At 41.6% G+C, this 21,178-nt stretch overlaps 2 protein-coding genes across 2 annotated transcripts; one reads left to right on the top strand and one right to left on the bottom strand.

Annotated features, from left to right (window-relative positions):
- Positions 1–2,122: 2,122 nt before the first annotated feature.
- borcs7 (BLOC-1 related complex subunit 7) lies at positions 2,123–8,022 on the bottom strand. Its single transcript, XM_061745349.1, has 5 exons — positions 7,880–8,022; positions 3,771–3,833; positions 2,981–3,024; positions 2,879–2,899; positions 2,123–2,765 (listed from the first exon to the last, which is right to left on the bottom strand). Exons 1-5 carry the CDS (start codon positions 8,009–8,011, stop codon positions 2,714–2,716), a joined length of 312 nt encoding a protein of 103 aa, XP_061601333.1. The 5' UTR covers positions 8,012–8,022; the 3' UTR covers positions 2,123–2,713.
- Positions 8,023–8,552: 530 nt separating this feature from the next.
- LOC133463668 (steroid 17-alpha-hydroxylase/17,20 lyase) lies at positions 8,553–20,450 on the top strand. The gene is made up of 8 exons (XM_061745343.1): positions 8,553–8,870; positions 8,976–9,114; positions 11,595–11,830; positions 12,744–12,830; positions 14,544–14,762; positions 15,878–16,047; positions 16,184–16,287; positions 20,132–20,450. The coding sequence occupies exons 1-8, from the start codon at positions 8,553–8,555 to the stop codon at positions 20,410–20,412; spliced, it is 1,554 nt and encodes a 517-aa protein (XP_061601327.1). The 3' UTR covers positions 20,413–20,450.
- The last annotated feature ends 728 nt before the right edge of the window (positions 20,451–21,178 follow it).

Below are 21,178 nucleotides of genomic sequence, written 5' to 3'. Positions count from 1 at the left end.
TGCTGATAGCTTTCTGCTCGCTTCATTATCAGACTTTGGGCTGCGGCTTTTCATGGTCACACCCCAGCATTTATTTCATCTTATTGTCTGTTTTACACACACTTACACAAATATCACATTTGGACATGGAGGCACACACACACACACACACACACACACACACACACACACACACACACACACACACACACACAGAACATGATGTAACGGTTTTTTTTTATTAATATTTTTGCGACAAAACAAATATATCATCACAAAATTATAAACATACATGATGTTCACTGTCCTCTTTTAAATGAAAACATATACATAAATGAAAACAAAAGAAGCCTCGCTTATGAGGCCTACCCTTTTCACAAGTGCATTTAGGATTTAGGGAATTAAACAAAATACATAAATAAATCCATATGAGAAGTTGCCCAAGTATAAACAAAATAACTGTACACAAACATACAGCATATTCCATGTCATTACTAAATATCATTCCATACAGTATATATATAAGCACATACATACACACACCTACACATATACATACATACAGGCATACTGTATATATATATATATATATATATATATATATATATATACACACACATACAAACCGGATTCGGTTGAAGTTGGAAAATTGTGTAAAATGTAAATAAAAACAAAATACAATGATTTGACAATCCTTTTCAACCCATATTCAATTGAATACACTACAAAGACAACATATTTAATGCTCAAACTCACAAACTTTATTTTATTTTTCAAATAATAATTAACTTAGAATTTCATGGCTGCATCACGTGCAGTAGAAGTTTGGAAAGGGCATGTTTACCACTTCGTTACATCACCTTTCCTTTTAATAACACGTTTTGGAAGAGAGGAGACTAATTCTCTTAGCTTCTCATGTGGAATTCTTTCCCATTCTTGCTTGATGAACCGCTTCAGTTGTTCAACAGTCCGAGGTCTTCTCTGTCGTATTTTATGCTTCATAATGCGCCACACATTTTCAGTGGGAGACAGGTCTGGACTGCAAGCGGGCCGGGGGAGAACCTGGACTCATTTACTTCCAAGCCACACAGTTGTAACACGTGCAGAATGTGGCTTGGCATTGTCTTGCTGAAATAAGCAGCGGCGTCCATGAAAAAGACATGGCTTGGATAGCAGCATATGTTGCTCCAAAATCTGTATGTACTTTTCAGCATTTATGTTCCTTCACAGGAATGTAAGTCACCGTTGCCATGGGAACTAATGCCCCCCCAAACCATCACAGATGCTGTTGAACTCTGCGTTGATAACAGTCCGGATGGTTCCGCTTCCTCTTTGGTCCGGAGGACACGACGTCCAGTGTTTCCAGAAACTATTTGAAAAGTGGACTGATCAGACCACACAACACTTTTCCATTGAGCATCAGTCCATTTTACATGAGCTGGGCCCAGATAACCTGGCCGCGTTTCTGGATGTTGTTCATAAACGGCTTTTGCTTTGCATGGTAGAGTTTTAACCCGCACTTACTGATGTAGTGACGAACTGTATTTACTGACAGTGGTTTTTCTGAAGTTTTCCTGAGCCCATTTGGTGATATCCTTTACACACTCATGTGGGTTTTTAAGGCAGTGCCGTCTGATGGATCGAAGGTCACGCTCATTCAGTCTTGGTTTCCGGCCGTGGCGCTTACGTGCAGTGATTTCACCAGATTCTCTGAACCTTTTGATGATATTATGGACCGTAGATGTTGAAATCCCTAAATTCCTTGCAGTTTTGCTTTGAGAAATGTTGTTCTTAAACTGTTCAACTATTTTCTCACGCAGTTGTGGACAAAGTGGTGACCCTCGCCCCATCCTTGCTTGTGAATGACTGAGCATGTTTGGGGAGGCTCCTTTTATACCCAATCATGGTTCCCACCTGTTCCCAATTAGCCTGATCACATGATGGATGTTCCAAATATATGTTTGATCAGCTTTTCTCAGCTTTCTCAGGATTTTTTGCCACCTTTCCCAACTTCTACTGGACGTGTTGCAGCCATGAAATTCTAAGTTAATTATTATTTGGCAAAAAACAATTAAGTTTATCAGTTTGAGCATTAAATATGTTGTCTTTGTAGTGTATTCAATTGAATATAGGTTGAGAAGGATTTTCAAATCGTTGTATTTGTTTTTATTTACATTTTACACAATTTCCCAACTTCAACCAAATCCGGTTTGTACATACAGACACACACACAAATACATATATACATACACATGTCCATAGGTACGTGCCTATGTGTATTATACCTTTGTTTTATATGTATTAAACATTTTGTATTTATAGGTGCATTTGAATTGTAATAACGTGCTACATATTTTCATTTCAGTATTTAAGCTGTTCCACAGATTAACTCCTGTCACTGAGATCATCGTTGTTTAACGTTGGTTCTTGCCTTGTTTTCCTGAACACACACACACATATATATATATATATATATATATATATATATATATATATATATATATATATAGACAGATGCATTGGAAACATTTCACAAAACTCAAAAAGCATCTCTGTTTTGCACAGAAATTGTTGCACATGAGCAGCAAGTGTTTGAGACCGTCAGGACCAGTCGTTGCTCCGTCGGTCCGTCCTCTTAGCCCCGTCCAGGCGGGAGGCAGAGGACCCCCGGGACTGGCCGGACCCCCGGGTCGGTCGGACCCCCGGGGCAGCAGGCTCGGGCTCAGGCTCCGGGTCACTTGAGGAGGTGAGTCAGCTGGTCCTGCAGGTTCCTGGACTGCTCCACGCTGCAGGACGGAGACACAGTGAATCCCGCCCTCCGTCTGTGTTATGGCTCCTGCTAAGACAGTGCTATCTGCTTCCCCCTCTACAGCCTAAACAGTGTTGCGTTTAAACTTACTTCTTCTGGATGGCCTCCTGCCTGGGAGAGAAAACACACACATTCAGTACATTTATGACCAACGTACTCAGTTTGAACCAAAATGAACACGTTCCTACTCACTGGTATTGCAGATGTGTGGTGATGATGGACATTTTCCTCAGACTCTGGAGGACACATGTTAAAGTTGAGGATCATACAATGTTTTTCATTTGTATAGCTTTATATATAGTAAACAGTTGACCCCTGACAGTCATCTGATATTATTTGGCTGCTCCAACTTCTCTCTCACTCTTCCCTCATCATTGCAGCAAGCCCCTATGTTTGGCATGGTGGTAGCAAAAACAGTTATTCTTAGAGATCTCAGTTTCTCCCCGTTTCAAGAAGTGGTTGAACGACATGGTATCTTGTATTTACCTGGAAGAAATTCGGTATACTCTGTCAGACACCCGCTACAAGTTCCTGGATACCTGGGGACCCTTTATTGAGTATATTAAAAATGTTAGACATCGCCCTCTGGACCAGTGATGCTGGATTCTTCTCTCCATCCCATGTTGTCTTGTTATGTCCACGTTAAGCTTCACACAGTCAAGTTTCCGCCCCCTTGTCTACACCTGGACCTTGCTCTTTGGACACCCTGGACTCTGTCCTGGACTTTTTATTCTACCTTTATACCCTGGCTCTGTATGTGAGCTGACATGCATAAGTGTTACTATTACGTGACTATATCCCTTCTGGCAGTTTGTTTCGTTTTTTGTTTTGTCCTGCTCTGTTTTTTTTCATTATATTCTGTCTCTGCTGTTTTGTATGTGTTTTATACTGGAAAAAATCTTATAAATAACATTTTCAAAAAAGTTGAGGATCATACAAACATAGACGGTAGCTCGGCCTCAGCGTGCGCTGGAATACTTACGTCCTCGGAGTGGAGGATGGCGTCTTCCTGGATGACCATGTTCCTTGCTGCCTGACCAAGAAGCTGCAACAAACAACAGCAGGAGCAAAACATGGCAGTTATTACTCCAAACGTGCTTTTCCATCAAACTCATTTGCAAAATACTGCAAATATAGGTATAAGTAAACGGATATAAATAATACAACTGCAAGGCAAGTTTATTTGTGAAGGTTATTTCAGCAATGTGCCAGTTCAAGCTTTACGTCATAAAAACATGAAAGGTAAAGAGGGATGGAAGACGAGTTCCAGTGCAGTGGCAGGATACAGAAGATTTAGAATTAAACCCGAGTTACAGTTCAGAACTGACAATAAGATGGTTTAAATCTAAATCCAGAACAGTTTAAATCATTCAGTCAAAGGCAGCTGTAAACAAATGAGTTTTTAACGTGGAGTTAAAGGCCCTGAGGGCTTCAGTTCCTGCAGGTTTATGGAGGTTCGTTCCAGATCTGTGGAATGTAGAAGCTGAATGCTGCGTCTGCATGTTTGGTTCTGGGGACACAGAGCAGACCAGGAGAGGTGTGGAGAGACTGGGTGGTTGCTATGGCAACAACAGTTCTTCGGTGCGTCCGAAATGCCACATTAAACAGTATACACTCAAAAAGTATACTTAAGTTCGGCACACTTTTGAGTAAATATCAGTAGTGACTCCTGTCACAGCAGCAGTAGCAGCTGTTACCATGGTAACAGCAGCAGCAGCAGCACCGCTCCACTCGTTCCCCTTCATCCTGGCCCAAACAAGATGACATTATATAATATTATTATATACCAATATTATAATATTAATATTATATCATAATATTGTTATACTTATGACATATACGCACTTATGCACTTAGCAACCAAACACCGCTGCATTGCATTGTGGGAAGTTTTTGCTTAGCTAGTGTCCATCAATCCACACTAATACATTTCTCCGTTATGAGTATGGATAGTACATACTATTGTGTACGTACTAATGTTTTGGACACACTAAAAAACCTCACATACTGTTTTGTCATACTCATTAGGGTGCAAGTATGGGATTTCGGACGCAGCTCTGGTCTTGAACCATTCAGTGATTTACAAACTAACAGAAGTATTTTAAGGTCTATCCTCTGAGGTGCAGGGAGCCGATGTGCAGATCTCAGAACTGGACTGATGTGGTCCACTTTCTTATGGCGCTTTTCCACTAGTACCTACTCAGCACAACTCGGCTTGTCACGCCTCGTCCCGGCTCCACCCGCTTTGTCCCCGTTTGTTTTTCCACAGCCAGGTGAGAAGTGGGCGGGTTGGGGTGAAGCTGCTGTGACGTACTCGATTGCGCAACACCTTTGTTTGTGTCGGCGCTGATGAGAAAATCAGCTGGAGCCGCGAGCAGCTGAGAAGAAAACAGAGCTCCTGGTAGATCTGATCGTTCTTTATCGCCCGTCTACATCCCTTTTTTAATTCTCTCCTCAGCACCAGGTTTATGAACATCTGCACCTCAGAGTTGGATCACCAAACAGACGTTTGCGCTTTATAATAAAATCGCAGCGAGTCGCTCTCGCGCTGACTCCCGCTTCCTGATTCAAACGTCTGACGGCCCCGCCTCCCGACCAATCAGTGGTGTGGAGGGTGGTGAGGTCAGATCCAGGGCTGACTCAGCCGCTCAGAACCTCGGCAGAATAGGTACAGAAAAAGTATCTGCTTGGCACGGCTCCACCCGCCTTGGCCCGTAGTGGAGAAGCACAAGATGGGGGCGGGCGAGTAGAAGCGCGCTGAGTAGGTACTAGTGGAAAAGGGCCATTAGTTCTGGTGAGAACTCGGCAGCAGCATTCTGTCATCTACGCTGTTGCAGTCATCTACTCCACCCAAGAAAGGACTTAAGTTTACTTTCAAATATCAGTTTCCTTTGAAACATTTGCTCACTTTCATAGAAGGTGGTGTGTTTTATCCTCAGGCAGCGACATCAGGGCTGATATCCTCCTGTACCGTCTCAGACCTTCAGAGGTTTATCTGTCCCCGCTGCAGACGTCACTCTGGCACCAATACATTCCTCTACATTTCCTGCATCAGTCAGCTCTTCACCCTCCTACATGTTGCTGAGCCATCTAAATACTCTCCTGCACACTTCTACACCTCCACCCACATATCACCAGCATCAACTGCCTTTGCTTTTTTCCCCCATTCCTTTCAACCTTACTGATTCTCTGCACTTCTTTATTTGCAGCTCCTGACTTATTTCTTTCATCAGTTCATCAGCTCTTTCCACCTGGCTCTCACACTCTCCTCTTTTGTAAGAACCTTCCCAGATCCATCCTCCATCAATCCTGCTCCTGCTTCCAGATCCCTCGCTCCTCTGCTACTAGTCAGAGGTTCCATGTAAAAGTTGCATCCCTTCATACTCTTGTCTTCTTTCTTCATCTGTCGCTCAGGTGGGATATTAAATATCTTGGGCTAACTTCCTCCCAATTATAAACTCTGCACCCCTTCATTTTACCACCAGATCTCTTTAGTTACCATTTCCTGTCCAGGTGACACCAAGCAACGTCCTCCCTGGCTCCCTTGTAACAGTAGGAGTGGTAGTATTAATAGCAGTAATAGTAGTAGTAGTAGTAGTAGTAATAGTAGTAGTAGTATTGGTGATAGTATTGGTGGTAGTAGTAGTAGTAGTAATAGTATTGGTGGTAGTAGTAGTAGTAGTCGTAGTAGTAATACCGGTAATAGTAGTAATAGCAGTAGTAGTAGTAGCAGCAGCAGCAGGAGTGGTAGTATTGGTAGTAGTAGTATTAGTGGTAGTAGTAGCAGCAGCGGGAGTGGTAGTAGCAGTAGTAGTATTGGTGGTAGTACTAGTAGTAGCAGTAATAGTAGTAATAGTAGCAGTAGTAGTAGTATTGGTGGTAGTAATAGTAGTAGTAGTAGTAATATTGGTGGTGGTGGTACTACTACTAGTGGCAGCAGTAGTAGCAGTATTGGTGGTAGTAGTAGTAGTAGTACTAGTAGTAGTATTGGTGGTGGTAGTAGTACTAGTACTAGTATTGGTGGCAGCAGTATTGGTAGCCTACTAGTACTAGTAGTATTGGTAGTAGTACTAGTATTGGTGTTAGTAGTAGTAGTAATAGCAGTAGTAGTAGTAGTAGTAGCAGTAGTATTGGTAGTAGTACTAGTAGTATTGGTGGATAAGATAAGATAAGATAATCCTTTAATAGTCCCACAGAGGGGAAATTTGCAGTTTACAGCAGCAAAGGGGATAGTGCAAAAACAAGAGGCAACAATAGAAAAAGTAATAACACAGTAATAATAATAACACACTATAAACACTATAAACAGTAAACTGGTATACAATAATAATAAGAAGAAGAAGAAAGATAAATAATAAGAAATACTAGTATATAAAAAGATAACAGACGGATATTTACAGATGGATATTTACATAATTGCACGTTGCAGTGAGTGAAAGATATTGCACATTATTTCCCTTATGTACATTTATTGTCAGGTTTGTATGTGGTGGATGAATACTGTGCTACAGACAGATTGGGATCAAATAACGTCACCTCGTCATAATTTGGTCCATTATAGTTCAACTCTGGATGTAACTCCCATAAACCCTGATTAAAGCTGAGTTCAGAGGCTGAAGCTGGTGTTTCCTGGTGTTTCCTGGTGTTTCCCTCTAGTATAAAAGCTGGTGTTTCCTGGTGTTTCCCGGTGTTTCCCTGTACAGCAGTGGTCCTCACTCCTGGTCCTCGAGTTTTAGATGTTCCCCTGCATCAACACACCTGATTCTAATTAGTGGTCATCAGCAATGTTTCCTCCAGGTCTGCACAGTTCTGTTGGTGACACAGTCCTCTGTATCAGGGTTTACTGGAGCAGGGAAACATCAAAAACATGCAGGACAGCGGGCTCTGGAGGACCAGGAATGAAGACCACTGCTCAGTGCTGTGCTGTGGATGAGCCTTGTTCCTGGACCAGAGAGAAACACTTCCTGAGCAGCAGCAGCAGCAGCGGCTCAGGCTTGTTGCCAGGGCAACGCTAACACCAGCCCGGGGACCGGGGTCTTTACCTCCTTGCTCGTTGCCAGGGCAACGCTACCAGCACCAACCAATCTTTACCTCCTGGCTGCGGGATCCCTTCAGCACCTGGCGGGTCATCACGATCACATCCCCGCTGCAGGAGCCCACCTTGTCGGACAACAAGCCTTTCACGGACTGGCCGAACCTCGACTGAGAATCCGCCGACGCCATTTTGAGTGTGAGGAAGAGACGGTGCCCGGGAAGGGTCAAAACAGAGACAACGCGTTCATTAAATGCCTTTTATTTCACGGGTAAACAAAAACATATATCCTTGTATTTTCCGAGATTGCCATTCATCATTTGTTTATTCGACTTTATTTATTTACGACTCCATCTAGTCTGACTGACTTTGTTAATGACATATTTTCCCTTTTTTTTTAAATAGTGTCATAATTGGTGTTATAGTCTATTCATGGCACTTAAAACAAAACTGGTATATAGGCTACAAAGTTTTTATTTAATAGCTTTTTGGTAACTAAACAGCATTATAAAATCACAGCTCATATGTGACTCAATGGATTTCTTCAAGGATTCCATGACACAAGTGTTTCTTATCTTGTTTAATTTGGCACGTCTTAAATAGTCAGCTTCAAGGCTTTGGCATTGAAGCTCTTGCATAAAGCGGAGGTTTTGCTGTGCAGCTTCCCTCTCAGTTTGTGCTGGGATGCGTGGCCACTGCTGAGGCCGAGCCCTCCGTCAGGGCTCTGGGAACATGGACATGGCTTGGATTTGGTGTCTGCTTGTGTTCACGGTGGCAGGTCTGGCTTTGCTGGCGTTGCACTTGAGACTCAAGCGTGCAGGTAGATCCCAGGAGCCTCCCAATCTCCCATCGTTTCCTCTCATCGGAAGTCTGCTGAGTCTGCGAAGCCCGCACCCTCCTCATTTACTTTTCAAAGAATTACAGAAAAAGTATGGACAGACATATTCTCTGATGATGGGCTCCCACAGGGTGGTCATCGTCAACCAGCACGTGCACGCCAAAGAAGTCCTGCTGAAGAGGGGGAAGGTGTTTGCAGGAAGGCCCAGAACTGTGGGTATAACCTCTCTGTTTTTTAACACTTTTGACCTGCTCTCTGCTTCAGCAGCAGTCATTTCTGTCTGTTTTGTTTCCATCCATGTCCTGTGTGGGAGAAAGGTCACCACGGATGTTCTGACCAGGAATGGTAAGGACATCGCATTTGGGAATTACAGTCCTACCTGGCGGTTCCACAGGAAGATAGTGCATGGAGCGCTGTGCATGTTTGGAGAGGGCTCGGCCTCCATTGAGAGGATCAGTGAGTACACTTCACCTTTGACTCCTCCCCATTTGGCAAGTTCACCATCCAACGCAGATATTATGTCTTCAGTATTTATTTGTTTCAACTCTTCAGACTTTAAATCTGATTTTTGAAATACCCCCCACCCAAGCTGTAGCGCTCAGAGGAATGACATTCAGCAGATTTCTTTTTTTATATATACAGGACTGTCTCAGATTAGAGTTTGAATATTGTGATAAAGTTCTTTATTTTCTGTAATGCAATTAAAAAAACAAAAATGTCATACATTCTGGATTCATTACATCAACTGAAATATTGCAAGCCTTTTATTATTTTAATATTGCTGATTATGGTTTAAGGTTTAAGATTAATATTCCCAGAATATTCACATTTTTTTAGATAGGATATTTGAGTTTTCTTAAACTGTAAGCCATGATCAGCAATATTAAAATAATAAAAGGCTTGCAATATTTCAGTTGATTTGTAATGAATCCAGAATGTATGACATTTTTGTTTTTTTAATTGCATTACAGAAAATCACAATATTCTAATTTTCTGAGACAGTCCTGTATATATATATATATATTTATTAGGGGGTAAGGCACAGTAGAACAGGAATAAAAAAAAGATATACAATCTACCTCCTAGGATGTTTTTTTTTATTTAAAAACCGAACATTACACAATTCACCAAAAATAATGATAAATAAATAACTGAAAATTATCTTAATTAATATTTAAGTATTAAAGCTACACAGTATAAACTAAAAAATAGATGAATAAAAAGGTAAAAAAAATAGATAAAAATTCAATTCCATTCAATTTTATTTGTACAGCGTCTAATACAACAGATGTTGTCTCTAGACGCTTTCCAGAGATCCAGAACATGAAAGTAAAAATAAAAATAAATAAGAACGAGGAAGAAAGAGAGAAGAGAAGAGAGGGAGGGGGGTCCGTTAATCAAGAGGCAGGGACTGGAGAGAGTGGAAGAATGTAAGAAAGGGAAGCCACTTATTATAAAATGTGTTAGAGCTACCTTTCACTGAATATCTGATCTTTTCCAGATTCATGGTGTCGTTGAGCCACTGAGTTCTAGAGGAGCCTTAGTCGACTTCTAATGTAGAAGAAGGTGGTGTCTGGCCAGTAAGGAAGTAAAAGCTAAAATGTGTAGTTGAGTTGAAGTAAACCGGTTCTGGTCCTCTGGGAATACGGCAACATGGGGGGAGACTTTTATATTCACTGAAAGTGTTTTGGACATGGTGTCAAAATAATTCAACCAAAAGCGAGAAAGTAGTGGGTAAGAGTAGAACATATGGGTTAAATTGCAGGACGAGGCATGACATTTGTCGCATTTGTCAGTGATACTGGGATAGATTTGTGAGAGTCGAGCTTTAGAAAAGTGGACTCTAAACAGTACTTTAAACTGTATAAGTGTAAGACGAGCGCAGGATGAACTTGTGTAAATTTTTTTAAGAGCAGCGTCCCACCAGTCATCCTCCAAGTTTAGATCCAGTTCATCTTCCCAGACAGCCCTAACTTTAGTAACTGGAGAGAGATTAATAGACACAAGGTCATCCTAAAGTTTGGAGATCAGTGATTTTTGAAGTGGATGACATTTAGCAGATTTAATACAACACTGTAACATTTAAAATCTACTGTAAGCTTTATCAATCGTTGTTTGACTTAAGGTTTTTCTCCCACTAGTAACTAAAATGACAAATCTATTTTTTATTTAACGCCACGTCTCAAGTGCTCCAGGCAGTACTCGAGTTGTAAAAATAAATCAGGGGGGATGGTGGATTTTATCATATGGGGACAGATAATTTGTGCTGATTACAAATAATATAATATATTACAAATAATAGCAGTGACCAAAACACCTGCAGATATACTGCAGGAATGACATAGCAGCAGTTAAATGCAGCCTTCTGTAAGCTTTAAATATCCACTGGACTTACATCAAATACATCAAAACACAACAATAAAAAACACTTTTCTGAACTTATCAATATGACTCTGTCCTTCACAGGATAAGTAAAATGGATCACTGCAAAAACTCACAATCTTAACAAGAATATTTGTCTTATTTCTAGTTAAAATGTCTCATTTTAGTAAAAAAAATCTCATTACACTTAAAACAAGACTCATCACTGGAAAAATCTGCCAGTGGGACAAGATTTTTTTGCTTGTAATAAGAAGATAAATCTTGTCCCACTGGCAGATTTTTCTACTTATTTCAAGTGAAAATTTACTTGAAACAGGTGAAAATGGTCAAATAAGTTATTTTTCTGGTGTTATTTTTCTGGTGATGACTCTAAATGTTGAAATAGCAGTAAAACCACATTCATTGATGAAATGACATAAGGGATGGAAAGGGGGGATGATTTGGACCGTTTTTATTTCAGGGGGGGATGCCATCCCCCCTCATCCCCCCTCATCCCCCCTCAACTCCAGTACTGGCTCCAGGACTCTTTCTAGCTTCATGTTTGTTGTCCCTAGTCTGCGTGGAGGCCCAGTCCCTGTGCTCCGTCCTGTCTGAGGCGGCCGGCGCGGGCGTGGCCCTGGACCTGTCCCCGGAGCTGACCAGAGCCGTCACCAACGTCATCTGCTCCCTCTGCTTCAACTCCTGCTACTGCCGGGGAGACCCCGAGTTTGAGGCCATGCTGAGCTACAGCCAGGGCATCGTGGACACGGTGGCCAAGGACAGTCTGGTGGACATCTTTCCCTGGTTACAGGTAGGCCTGTGTTGAGGAAATCCATTTTCCATTCTCATATTAATTCCTAAAAATCGATTTGTATGTCTAAAGATCGATTTTATTTATTTTTTTCATCATTACATTTTCAACTTTTGGTATTTTTTTGTTTTGTTGGACAAAAGAATAACCTGTTTTTGCCTTTAAATATGTTTAAACGTATAAAAACATTAAAGTTTTCAGTTATAATTGCATAAATTGTCTATGTTTCATTACTTTATATAGGTTCTTGGGGTTACATTAGCATAAAAGGCTCAAAACAAATTTCTCAAACATTTTAAACCGAAAAAGAATGAAAATGGAAAAAATAAAAACGGAATGTGTGAAAAAATAAAACCGATTTCATTCGTCCTCTGTTTCCTCCCTGGATCTGTTTGATAATTCTGCCCCACGATGTTTCCTAAAGCAGTTCTATCAGCATTCTGGGAGCTGATTGGTCCTTACAGCATCATTAGCTGCAATACTTGCTGTTGAATCTCAATATAATACTAGTATTAATATGTTGCATAATTACAGTCATATCATTCATGCAACAGCTGAAAAAAACGTTTAAATAACACCAACCAAATAGAATTGAATCGGATCAGATAAAATCTTGATAATCGATTTTGAATCTTAAGAATCGGAATCGAATCGATCCCCAGCCCTAGTTACTGTTTAAATAATGAATACTTTCACTACTTGGTTAATCAACTAAGTTACCTTTTGAGGTTAAATTGTGTTAATATTGGACTGAACATGATCGATTCTTAGTTAAACTAGATGTGGAAGAAAGTGAGGATTATAACATACTGTTTAGAGAAATGATTTTGTTAATACATGACGAATGGTGCTGTATGAAATAGTTTAATTTTACATTTTATAAGAGGAAAACAGTGACATCTCTCTTTCACAGATTTTCCCCAATGCTGACCTGCATCTTCTCAAGCACTGCGTTGCAATCAGAGACAAGCTACTACAAAAGAAATACGACGAGCACAAGGTACAATATCTCTGCAAACGAGGAACAGAGTATACACTGAGGAGCATTTGTAACTGCAGGCAGATTGCACGTTCTTTTCATTCCTAATTATTAAATTATGCAAGTTAAACAAGCCAACATTCTTCTAATCAAAGCTTTTACAAAAGTTTTGTGGTCCTGCAATTTGGGAAATTATGAAGAGATTTCCGTGAGTCTGGTCTGGTAGCTCTGTGTTGCTGCTCAAGTCTCAGTGTTGTCACAACCTTACGGAGGAGTATTAGGGCCAGGCAGGAGAAAAATAAAAATAATACTTTAGAGGAGGAAGATATTTTTTTCACTATGCACTTCGAGAAAAAAGTTGAAATGTCGAGAAAGAAGTTGAAATCTCGAGAAAAAAGTCAAAATGTCGAGAATAATGTCGAAGTACAATTTCGAGAAAAAAGTCGAAATGTTGAGAAAAAAGTCCAAATTTCATGAATAAAGTTGAAATGTTGAGAAAAAGGCGAAATCTTCGTCTTTATTCACGAAATTTCGACTTTATTCTTGAAATTGTACTTCAACATTAATTTCGACATTTCGACTTTTTTCTCGACATTTCGACTTTTTTCTCGAAGTGCACAATAAAAAAAAAGATTTTCCTCCTCGAAAATATTTTTTCTCCTGCATGGCCCTGAAACTCTTCCGTACAACCTTAAGAAAGAGAGTAATGCAGTTTAATACCTTTCTGGTTGTTCTTTATGATGCGGTACCCAGTCCACCCAGCTGTCTCAGCATCTATACCTATCTGTGTCTATCAGCTCTAAAGCTTTGTATTTAATGTTGCTTGCCTGAGATGATTATGGGGAAGGAAATGCAGTTATCTTAGCCCTACTGAGTTCTGTGTACCCAGTACTGGAGTTGAGGGAGGATGAGGGGGGATGAGGGGGGATGAGGGGGGATGGTATCCCCCTGAAATAAAAACGGTCCAAATCATCCCCCCTGTAAAACTGCCATCCCTCCCTTCCATCCCTTATGTCATTTCATCAATGAATGTGGTTTTACTGCTATTTCAACATTTAGAGTCATCACCAGAAAAATAACACCAGAAAAATAACTTATTTGACCATTTTCACCTGTTTCAAGTAAATTTTCACTTGAAATAAGTAGAAAAATCTGCCAGTGGGACAAGATTTATCTTCTTATTACAAGCAAAACAATCTTGTTCCACTGGCAGATTTTTCTACTTATTTCAAATGAAAATATACTTGAAACAGGTGAAAATTATAGTTTTTTCCAGTGATGAGTCTTGTTTTAAGTGTAATGAGATTTTTTTTTAACTAAAATTAGACATTTCAACTAGAAATAAGACAAATATTCTTGTTAAGATTGTGAGTTTTTGCAGTGATCCATGTTACTTATCCTGTGAAGGACAGAGTCATATTGATAAGTTCAGAAAAGTGTTTTTTATTGTTGTGTTTTGATGTATTTGATGTAAGCCCAGTGGATATTTAAAGCTTACAGAAGGCTGCATTTAACTGCTGCTATGTCATTCCTGCAGTATTTCTGCAGGTGTTTTGGTCACTGCTATTATTTGTAATATATTATATTATTTGGAATCAGCACAAATTATCTGTCCCCATATGATAAAATCCACCATCCCCCTGATATTTTTTTTACAACTCGAGTACTGTGTGTACCGGTATGTACTCTGAGCTCTGAGACCGTCCTGTCCTCTGACACGCTCCTGCCCCCCAGGCAGACTACAGCGACCACGTCCAGAGAGACCTGCTGGACGCCCTGCTGCGAGCCAAGCGCAGCGCGGAGAACAACAACACGGCAGAGATAGGAGGCGAGTCTGTGGGCCTCAGTGATGACCACCTCCTCATGACGGTGGGGGACATCTTTGGTGCGGGGGTTGAAACCACCACCACGGTGCTGAAATGGGCCGTCACCTACCTCATCCACCACCCAGAGGTACCGCACAGGACACACCGGCACTGTTACTACAGGCTTTTTGCATTGTGTATTGAAAGTTTGAATCTAGCCATGATGTCATTTAAGTATTGGTAAAATATGAAAACCACTGCACTGGCTTTAGAAACGAGAATATTGTCAGAAAAGAGGGTATGCATTGATGTCACTCCCAGCCCCCTTACTCACACTGAGTGGTAAAAACAGCTGAAACCAGTGGTGAAGACGGAATAACAACTGATTATCGGCTTAAATTAAGGGCAGTTGGACTTGACAGTGACCCGTACAGTTACCCCAAGAACCAGTGGTCCATGGACATTAATATTTGGTACAGTTACCAAGAACCAGTGGTCCATGGACATTAATATTTGGTACAGTTACCAAGAACCAGTGGTCCATGGACATTAATATTTGGTACAGTTACCAAGAACCAGTGGTCCATGGACATTAATATTTGGTACAGTTACCAAGAACCAGGGGTCCATGGACATTAATATTTGGTACACTTACCAAGAACCAGGGGTCCATGGACATTAATATTTGGCCACGAATCCAGTTTTCTGATATTTTTATGTACTTAATTTCTACGCCGGGGAAATACACGAAGCAAAGCTTGAAGGTTTACAAAAGTCTTGACGCTTGGTCCGACTTCAAGGCAGGATTTGTTGTAGAAATTAAAGTGATGAGGACACTGAACTTTATGATTTGACCGTTTAACGTTAGCTACCCAAAAATCCAACATTACGTGATACAAAATGGGAACCACAAATCCACGTTTCGGTGCCTGGAATCCAGTTGTTTCTGTGAATTGCAGCGATCCATTTGTCTTTCTTAAGCTTATTTTTCGTCAGTCTGTAAAACAATAACTCCGATTTCTTGCTAAATCTATGAGTACAGTCGATCCCACAACAGCTCTTTCCCATTTTAGATGTTTTCCAGTTGCTCAAACTGAAAGTTTACGCTGACACTCAGTCTTTCTGACACTCAGTCTTTCTGACACTCAGTCTTTCTGACACTGTAACCCGCTGTGAAGTCTCATCTGTGACGTCATGCACATTCCCTCTATAGTCCTCTAAAACGTTATTTCCTAATTCTTACCATACTGTTCTTTGTTTTAGATACAGAGTCGTATCCAGGATGAGCTGGACGTGAACATCGGAGTGGACCGGTCCCCGCAGCTCAGTGACCGGGGCGGGCTGCCGTACCTGGAGGCCACGATCAGAGAGGTGCTGCGGATCCGGCCCGTGTCTCCGCTGCTCATCCCTCACGTGGCCCTCAGTGACACCAGGTACAGCCAGCACTGGCACAGCAGGACCTTTATTGTGCTATTATTTCCCTAACCGTTTGATCTCAAAAGAGGTTTTCAAAACTGTTTGCACTAAAGTCATAGAAAACATTGGACTCTTTTTTTGTCTTTCCTGCAGTATTGGGGATTTTACAGTGAGGAAAGGCACCCGAGTCATCATCAACCTGTGGGCTTTGCACCACGATGAGAAGGAATGGGACAACCCCGACGTTTTTGACCCTGGTGAGAAGATGCTTCTCTTAAAAAAATCAAAAAACACTTAAACACAGATTTATTATCAAGTACATATAGGAATTACTAAAAACCTTTTACAAAAATGTAAATAAAATCAATATATTGGGGAAAAAATTACATTCCAGTTGAGTGGAGTCAAATAAAACTGTAAATACAATAAAAACATTCATTGGCCATTTATGTTCTTGCAGAAATTATTTCATATTCATATTTGGGGTAAGTAAGAGTAACTGATATGAAACCGTTTGTAGCAGTTGTTCCGAAACAGGGTTCCCCCTAAAGATCTGTTGGTTTGGTATTTGTGAACACAGCAATCGCGCTCGGATGCGGGACAGAACAAGCGAGCTGAGATCTCCTAGGAGAGGTTAGGGTTAGGTTCTCGGCTCACTTCCATTCCAGACCTGGAGCGGTTCGTTTGCAGTGAGAACAGAATCCACACAGAAAACAGAAACACAGAAACAAACTAGCCACACTCGCTCACGATGCTCCATAGTTGTTGTTTTTCCCAGGGTACGGAAGGAGTTTCCTCTTCAATTGGTTCGCGCATGGCATTTGTTAACAGCTTTGAACCGCTACAGACGGTTGCCTTGTGAACACAAACGCCACAAACGAAAAACCAAACAACTGTATCGATTTAGCAGGTTCGGGTCCTTCTCCCACAGGGAGCTTGAGGGTTCTGAGCCATATTTTTTTCTCTGTTCTTGGGCCTGATCACTTCCGGACCTCTGATCTCTGCCGGTGTACCTGAGACCTGCTAGAGCCCCCAAGCCTGGAGGACACAGCTCCAAGTGCTGCAACTACTATCAGCCCCACTGCTGCCTTCACCTTTCACATTTTCTCCATCTCCTCCTTCAAGCCCTGGTACTTCTCCAGTTTTTCGTGTTCCTTTTTCTTGATATTACTGTCACTTAGGATCGCCACATCAATCACCATTGCTCTCTTCTGGAGTTTGCTGGAGTTTGATCTTCACCCTTTCCTTCTCCACCACTGATGGAGGTATCTCCCACCTTGAAGTTGGGACTTCCAGCCCATGTGGTGTGGTGTACCTGGGGTCTGGTCTTGTGTCCTCTATCACACTTGTGGTCAAGGAATGTCCCTGTGCTGCTATGATTAATGCCTCTGCAGTGTCCTTCAGTCCAGCTGTTTCCAGACACTGGTAGGATTTCTATATGTCAGCTACTTCTTCAAACTGCCGATGGTACATGTCATGCAAGGGCTTCTCTACCTAGGTTTGAATTGGCCTCCAGAGTATTCTTCCACAGTTCCATCAAGACTTTAATGCAGGCTCTCAGTATCCTGTTGACTTTGTACCAAGCAGTATCCATGAGTGCGCTTTTCCTGCATCCGATCCGGGCAGTGCACAGATTGGTTTGGGGCATCTTGCAGTCCTTGCCAACTGTCTTGTCAACCAGTAGTTGGTGCTTGGCTCCTCTAGTGTCCCTGCCGATTTCCTTCTGAGCTGTGTGAATATGAGAAGCCGTGTGCCTACTTCTCTTGGCTGCTAGGATGCCTGACAGGTGATTGGTCGGTAGTTGGATGGCACCGCCCCTGCCTGACGGCCTTCAGGATGAGGACTGTACAGCCTTGGGTCAGTCATTCTGCCTGGTTCCTATCTGTGATCACATGCTTCATTTGTGCTGCCCAGCACTCATGGAGTGCAGTCAGTTTTTTTGCCGGTGTGTGGGGGTGTATATACAGGACTGTCTCAGAAAATTAGAATATTATGATAAAGTTCTTTATTTTCTGTAATGCAATTAAAAAAACAAAAATGTCATACATTCTGGATTCATTACAAACCAACTGAAATATTGCAAGCCTTTTATTATTTTAATATTACTGATTATGGTTTACAGTTTAAGATTAAGATTCCCAAAATATTCCATTTTTTTTAGATAGGATATTTGAGTTTTCTTAAACTGTAAGCCATATTAAATAAATATTAAAATAATAAAAGGCTTGCAATATTTCAGTTGATTTGTAATGAATCCAGAATGTATGACATTTTTGCATTACAGAAAATAAAGGACTTTATCACAATATTCAAATTTTCTGAGACAGTCCTGTATAGGTATATGTGTGTGTGTGGGGGGGGGGGTATAGATATATACAGGAGTGGAATATGTCGGAGCCGGGCCGGGGGGCGGGGCGTATGACCCGGCCCTTTGCAGCTGCTGAGTCGCTATTATCATCCCTATTATCATCACTATTATCATCTTATTATTATCATCACTATTATCAATCGCTACAGCCGAGACACAGAGAAGGAAATAAGCTCGGCGGCCAGGCTGCTATATCAACAATTTACCACAAACTCCCATGTTCTTGCTGCCAGTGTGTGTCTGTGATTGTTGTAACTGTATCTACCTGTAAACCTGCTCCCTGACCATGATGCAGCTTTGGGCGGTCCGGACCCGGGGATGAATCTCTGCTACAACGTCAGCTTCATCTCCCACAGGAGGAGGATTAGGGCCAACAAAACATCCGTCTAACTTGGGCAATTTGGCTTTTTCTTGCTCCCTTTTTTCTTTTTCTTTGCGTTTTATCGCTCCACTTTTGTGTTTCTATCTCCCGCTCATGTTTAGGCTGCAGGATTACTGCTCTGTTGACAAGTGATCCATGATGACGTATGACATTGATAGACGGCTGTTGATGACCAACGATTTTACCCAGAATACATTTGGAGATTCACTTGCAATTTTTGTTTTAATGTTAAAGGAGCATGAGGCAGGATTGAGGCAGGATTTATGAAAAGAATGCGTGTACGTTTTCTAGTAATAATGTCAGATGAAGCGTTCCAAATCAAAAAGAATGATTCCTCTAGTGTATCTCTCCGTTGCCTTGAACAGGCTGTGTGCTGCAAAATGTGCTGCAATTGTGGGGCCGATTTTCCCGCGCTGTCCTGCGGATGTGACGTCACATGACGCTGCATGCACGTTCTCCCCGTTCTCCCTTCACTGTTGGCTGCAGTACCCCCGACGGCCGTCGTGGTGAAGGGTGGCGCTAGAGAGTCTCATTTCTTAAAAGGAGCCTCATGCTCCTTTAACTATGAGTGTGAAAATCTCAGAACAACCTATTATACAATGCTTTATACCTAATATGAACCAAGTGGTGCCAAAAAAAAAAAAAAAAAAAATCTCGCAGGCGGGGCCTGCTGCCTGAAGGGCAGGACCCATTGGGTCCCGAGCCCTGGATATATATGTGTGTTTCCTCTCAAACTGCTGCAGAGCAGAGACTAAATGCCCATACTGTGTACGACAAAGCGAGATTCCACAAATTAAATTTGAGGTGCCTGCCTGCTGCGCCCCACCTCTGGTCATCCCGCTGCTGCTTCCACCTGCCTGCTGTGCTGTTGACTTCCCTGACTCCCCCAGTCTGGCCCTCGGCAGGAGGGTCCCCCCTTATGATCCAGGTCCTAGTCCAGGTTTCTTCCCTCCTAAAGGGGAGTTTTTCTTGCCACTGTTTGGCTTAAGGCTTTTCTCCCACTATGGGAGTTTTTACCTGCCATTGTTTATGTAATAATTGCTCGGGGGTTTATGTTTATGTTTATGTTCATGTTCATGTTCTGGGTCTCTGGAAAGCGTCTAGAGACAACATCTGTTGTATTAGACGCTATATAAATAAAATTGAATTGAATTGAATAAATATTAATGCCAGATGCTGGTCATTTTTTCATTACCAGCATCTGGCATTAATATTCAGAATTTCAGAAAGTAGATTCTTTTTCGTTTGTGTTGTATAAAAATAGCATTTTTTTTTTTTTTTTACATGACAACCTGCTAATGAGCTCTAAGCGCGAGGACTTATGTCACATCCTTCTGTAATTTCTCCACAGGCCGGTTCTTGAACAGCAAAGGCACCGGTCTGAGCATCCCGTCGTCCAGCTACCTGCCGTTCGGGGTCGGGATCAGGGTCTGCTTGGGCGAGGCCTTGGCCAAGATGGAACTCTTCCTCTTCCTGTCATGGATCCTACAGCGCTTCACCCTTTCTGTCCCGCCCAACCACTCTCTTCCCAGTCTGGAGGGCAAGTTCGGCGTGGTCCTGCAGCCAGTGAAATACACGGTGAAGGCCACGCCCAGACCCGGCTGGGAGAGGCCCCGGTCCCAGGCACGCTGACCCTGCACTCTGGTCCCCTCAGCAGCCCCGGCACACGCCAGCCACGCAGCAATACAACTATATGTTTATTAATGTATTTTACACTGTTGCATTGTACTATTAAATAATCTGATATACAGCAAATAAAGATTTTTAGTTATGCAGCCATCAAGTTTGCTCATTAAACAGTCTGAGATTTAAGGAGAGACTTCAACAAATGTATTCAGCGGGCAAGAATCATATAACAGTAAATATAATTATCAGCAGTGTGAAACTAAGATTGTGTATCACCATTTTGACCTAAATACAAATGTAGTTCATGGTTCCAGCAGCTTTGGGATTATTACAGTTTCTATTGCCAACCAACAGCCTATGACGGAGTATTAGGGCCAAAAAAAAATTGGAAATTACGAGAATAAAGTCATAATAATATGAGAATAAAGTCGTAATATTGCGAAAATAAAGTGGTAATTTCTGAGAACTAACAGGAAGAGGACATCCGTCTTTTGTGGAGGGGGGGTTTTCTGGTATAGTATAGTATAGTATTGTATAGTACAGTATAGTATAGTATAGTATAGTAGCGGTGGTTCCATCTGCTGCCATTCAAAGAGGTTTTGTTGTTTCTCAGGAAACAATGAGGATGATCAGAAAGATTTTCCTCTTCCACAAAAGATGCAATTTCTTCCAAGTCTGTGGTTCCTTCTTCGAAATAGACGCAGTCGTTTGCACAATCGTTTTAAAGTCCTTGTACTGATAATAATTCGATGCTGATGTGCCAAAAGATTAA

Source organism: Cololabis saira, chromosome 17, assembly GCF_033807715.1.
Source record: "Cololabis saira isolate AMF1-May2022 chromosome 17, fColSai1.1, whole genome shotgun sequence".
In the NCBI taxonomy this organism is placed as follows: Eukaryota; Metazoa; Chordata; class Actinopteri; order Beloniformes; family Belonidae; genus Cololabis; species Cololabis saira.
The sequence above is the reverse complement of the archived record's forward strand: the minus strand, read 5'-3'. Positions and strand labels throughout refer to the sequence as shown.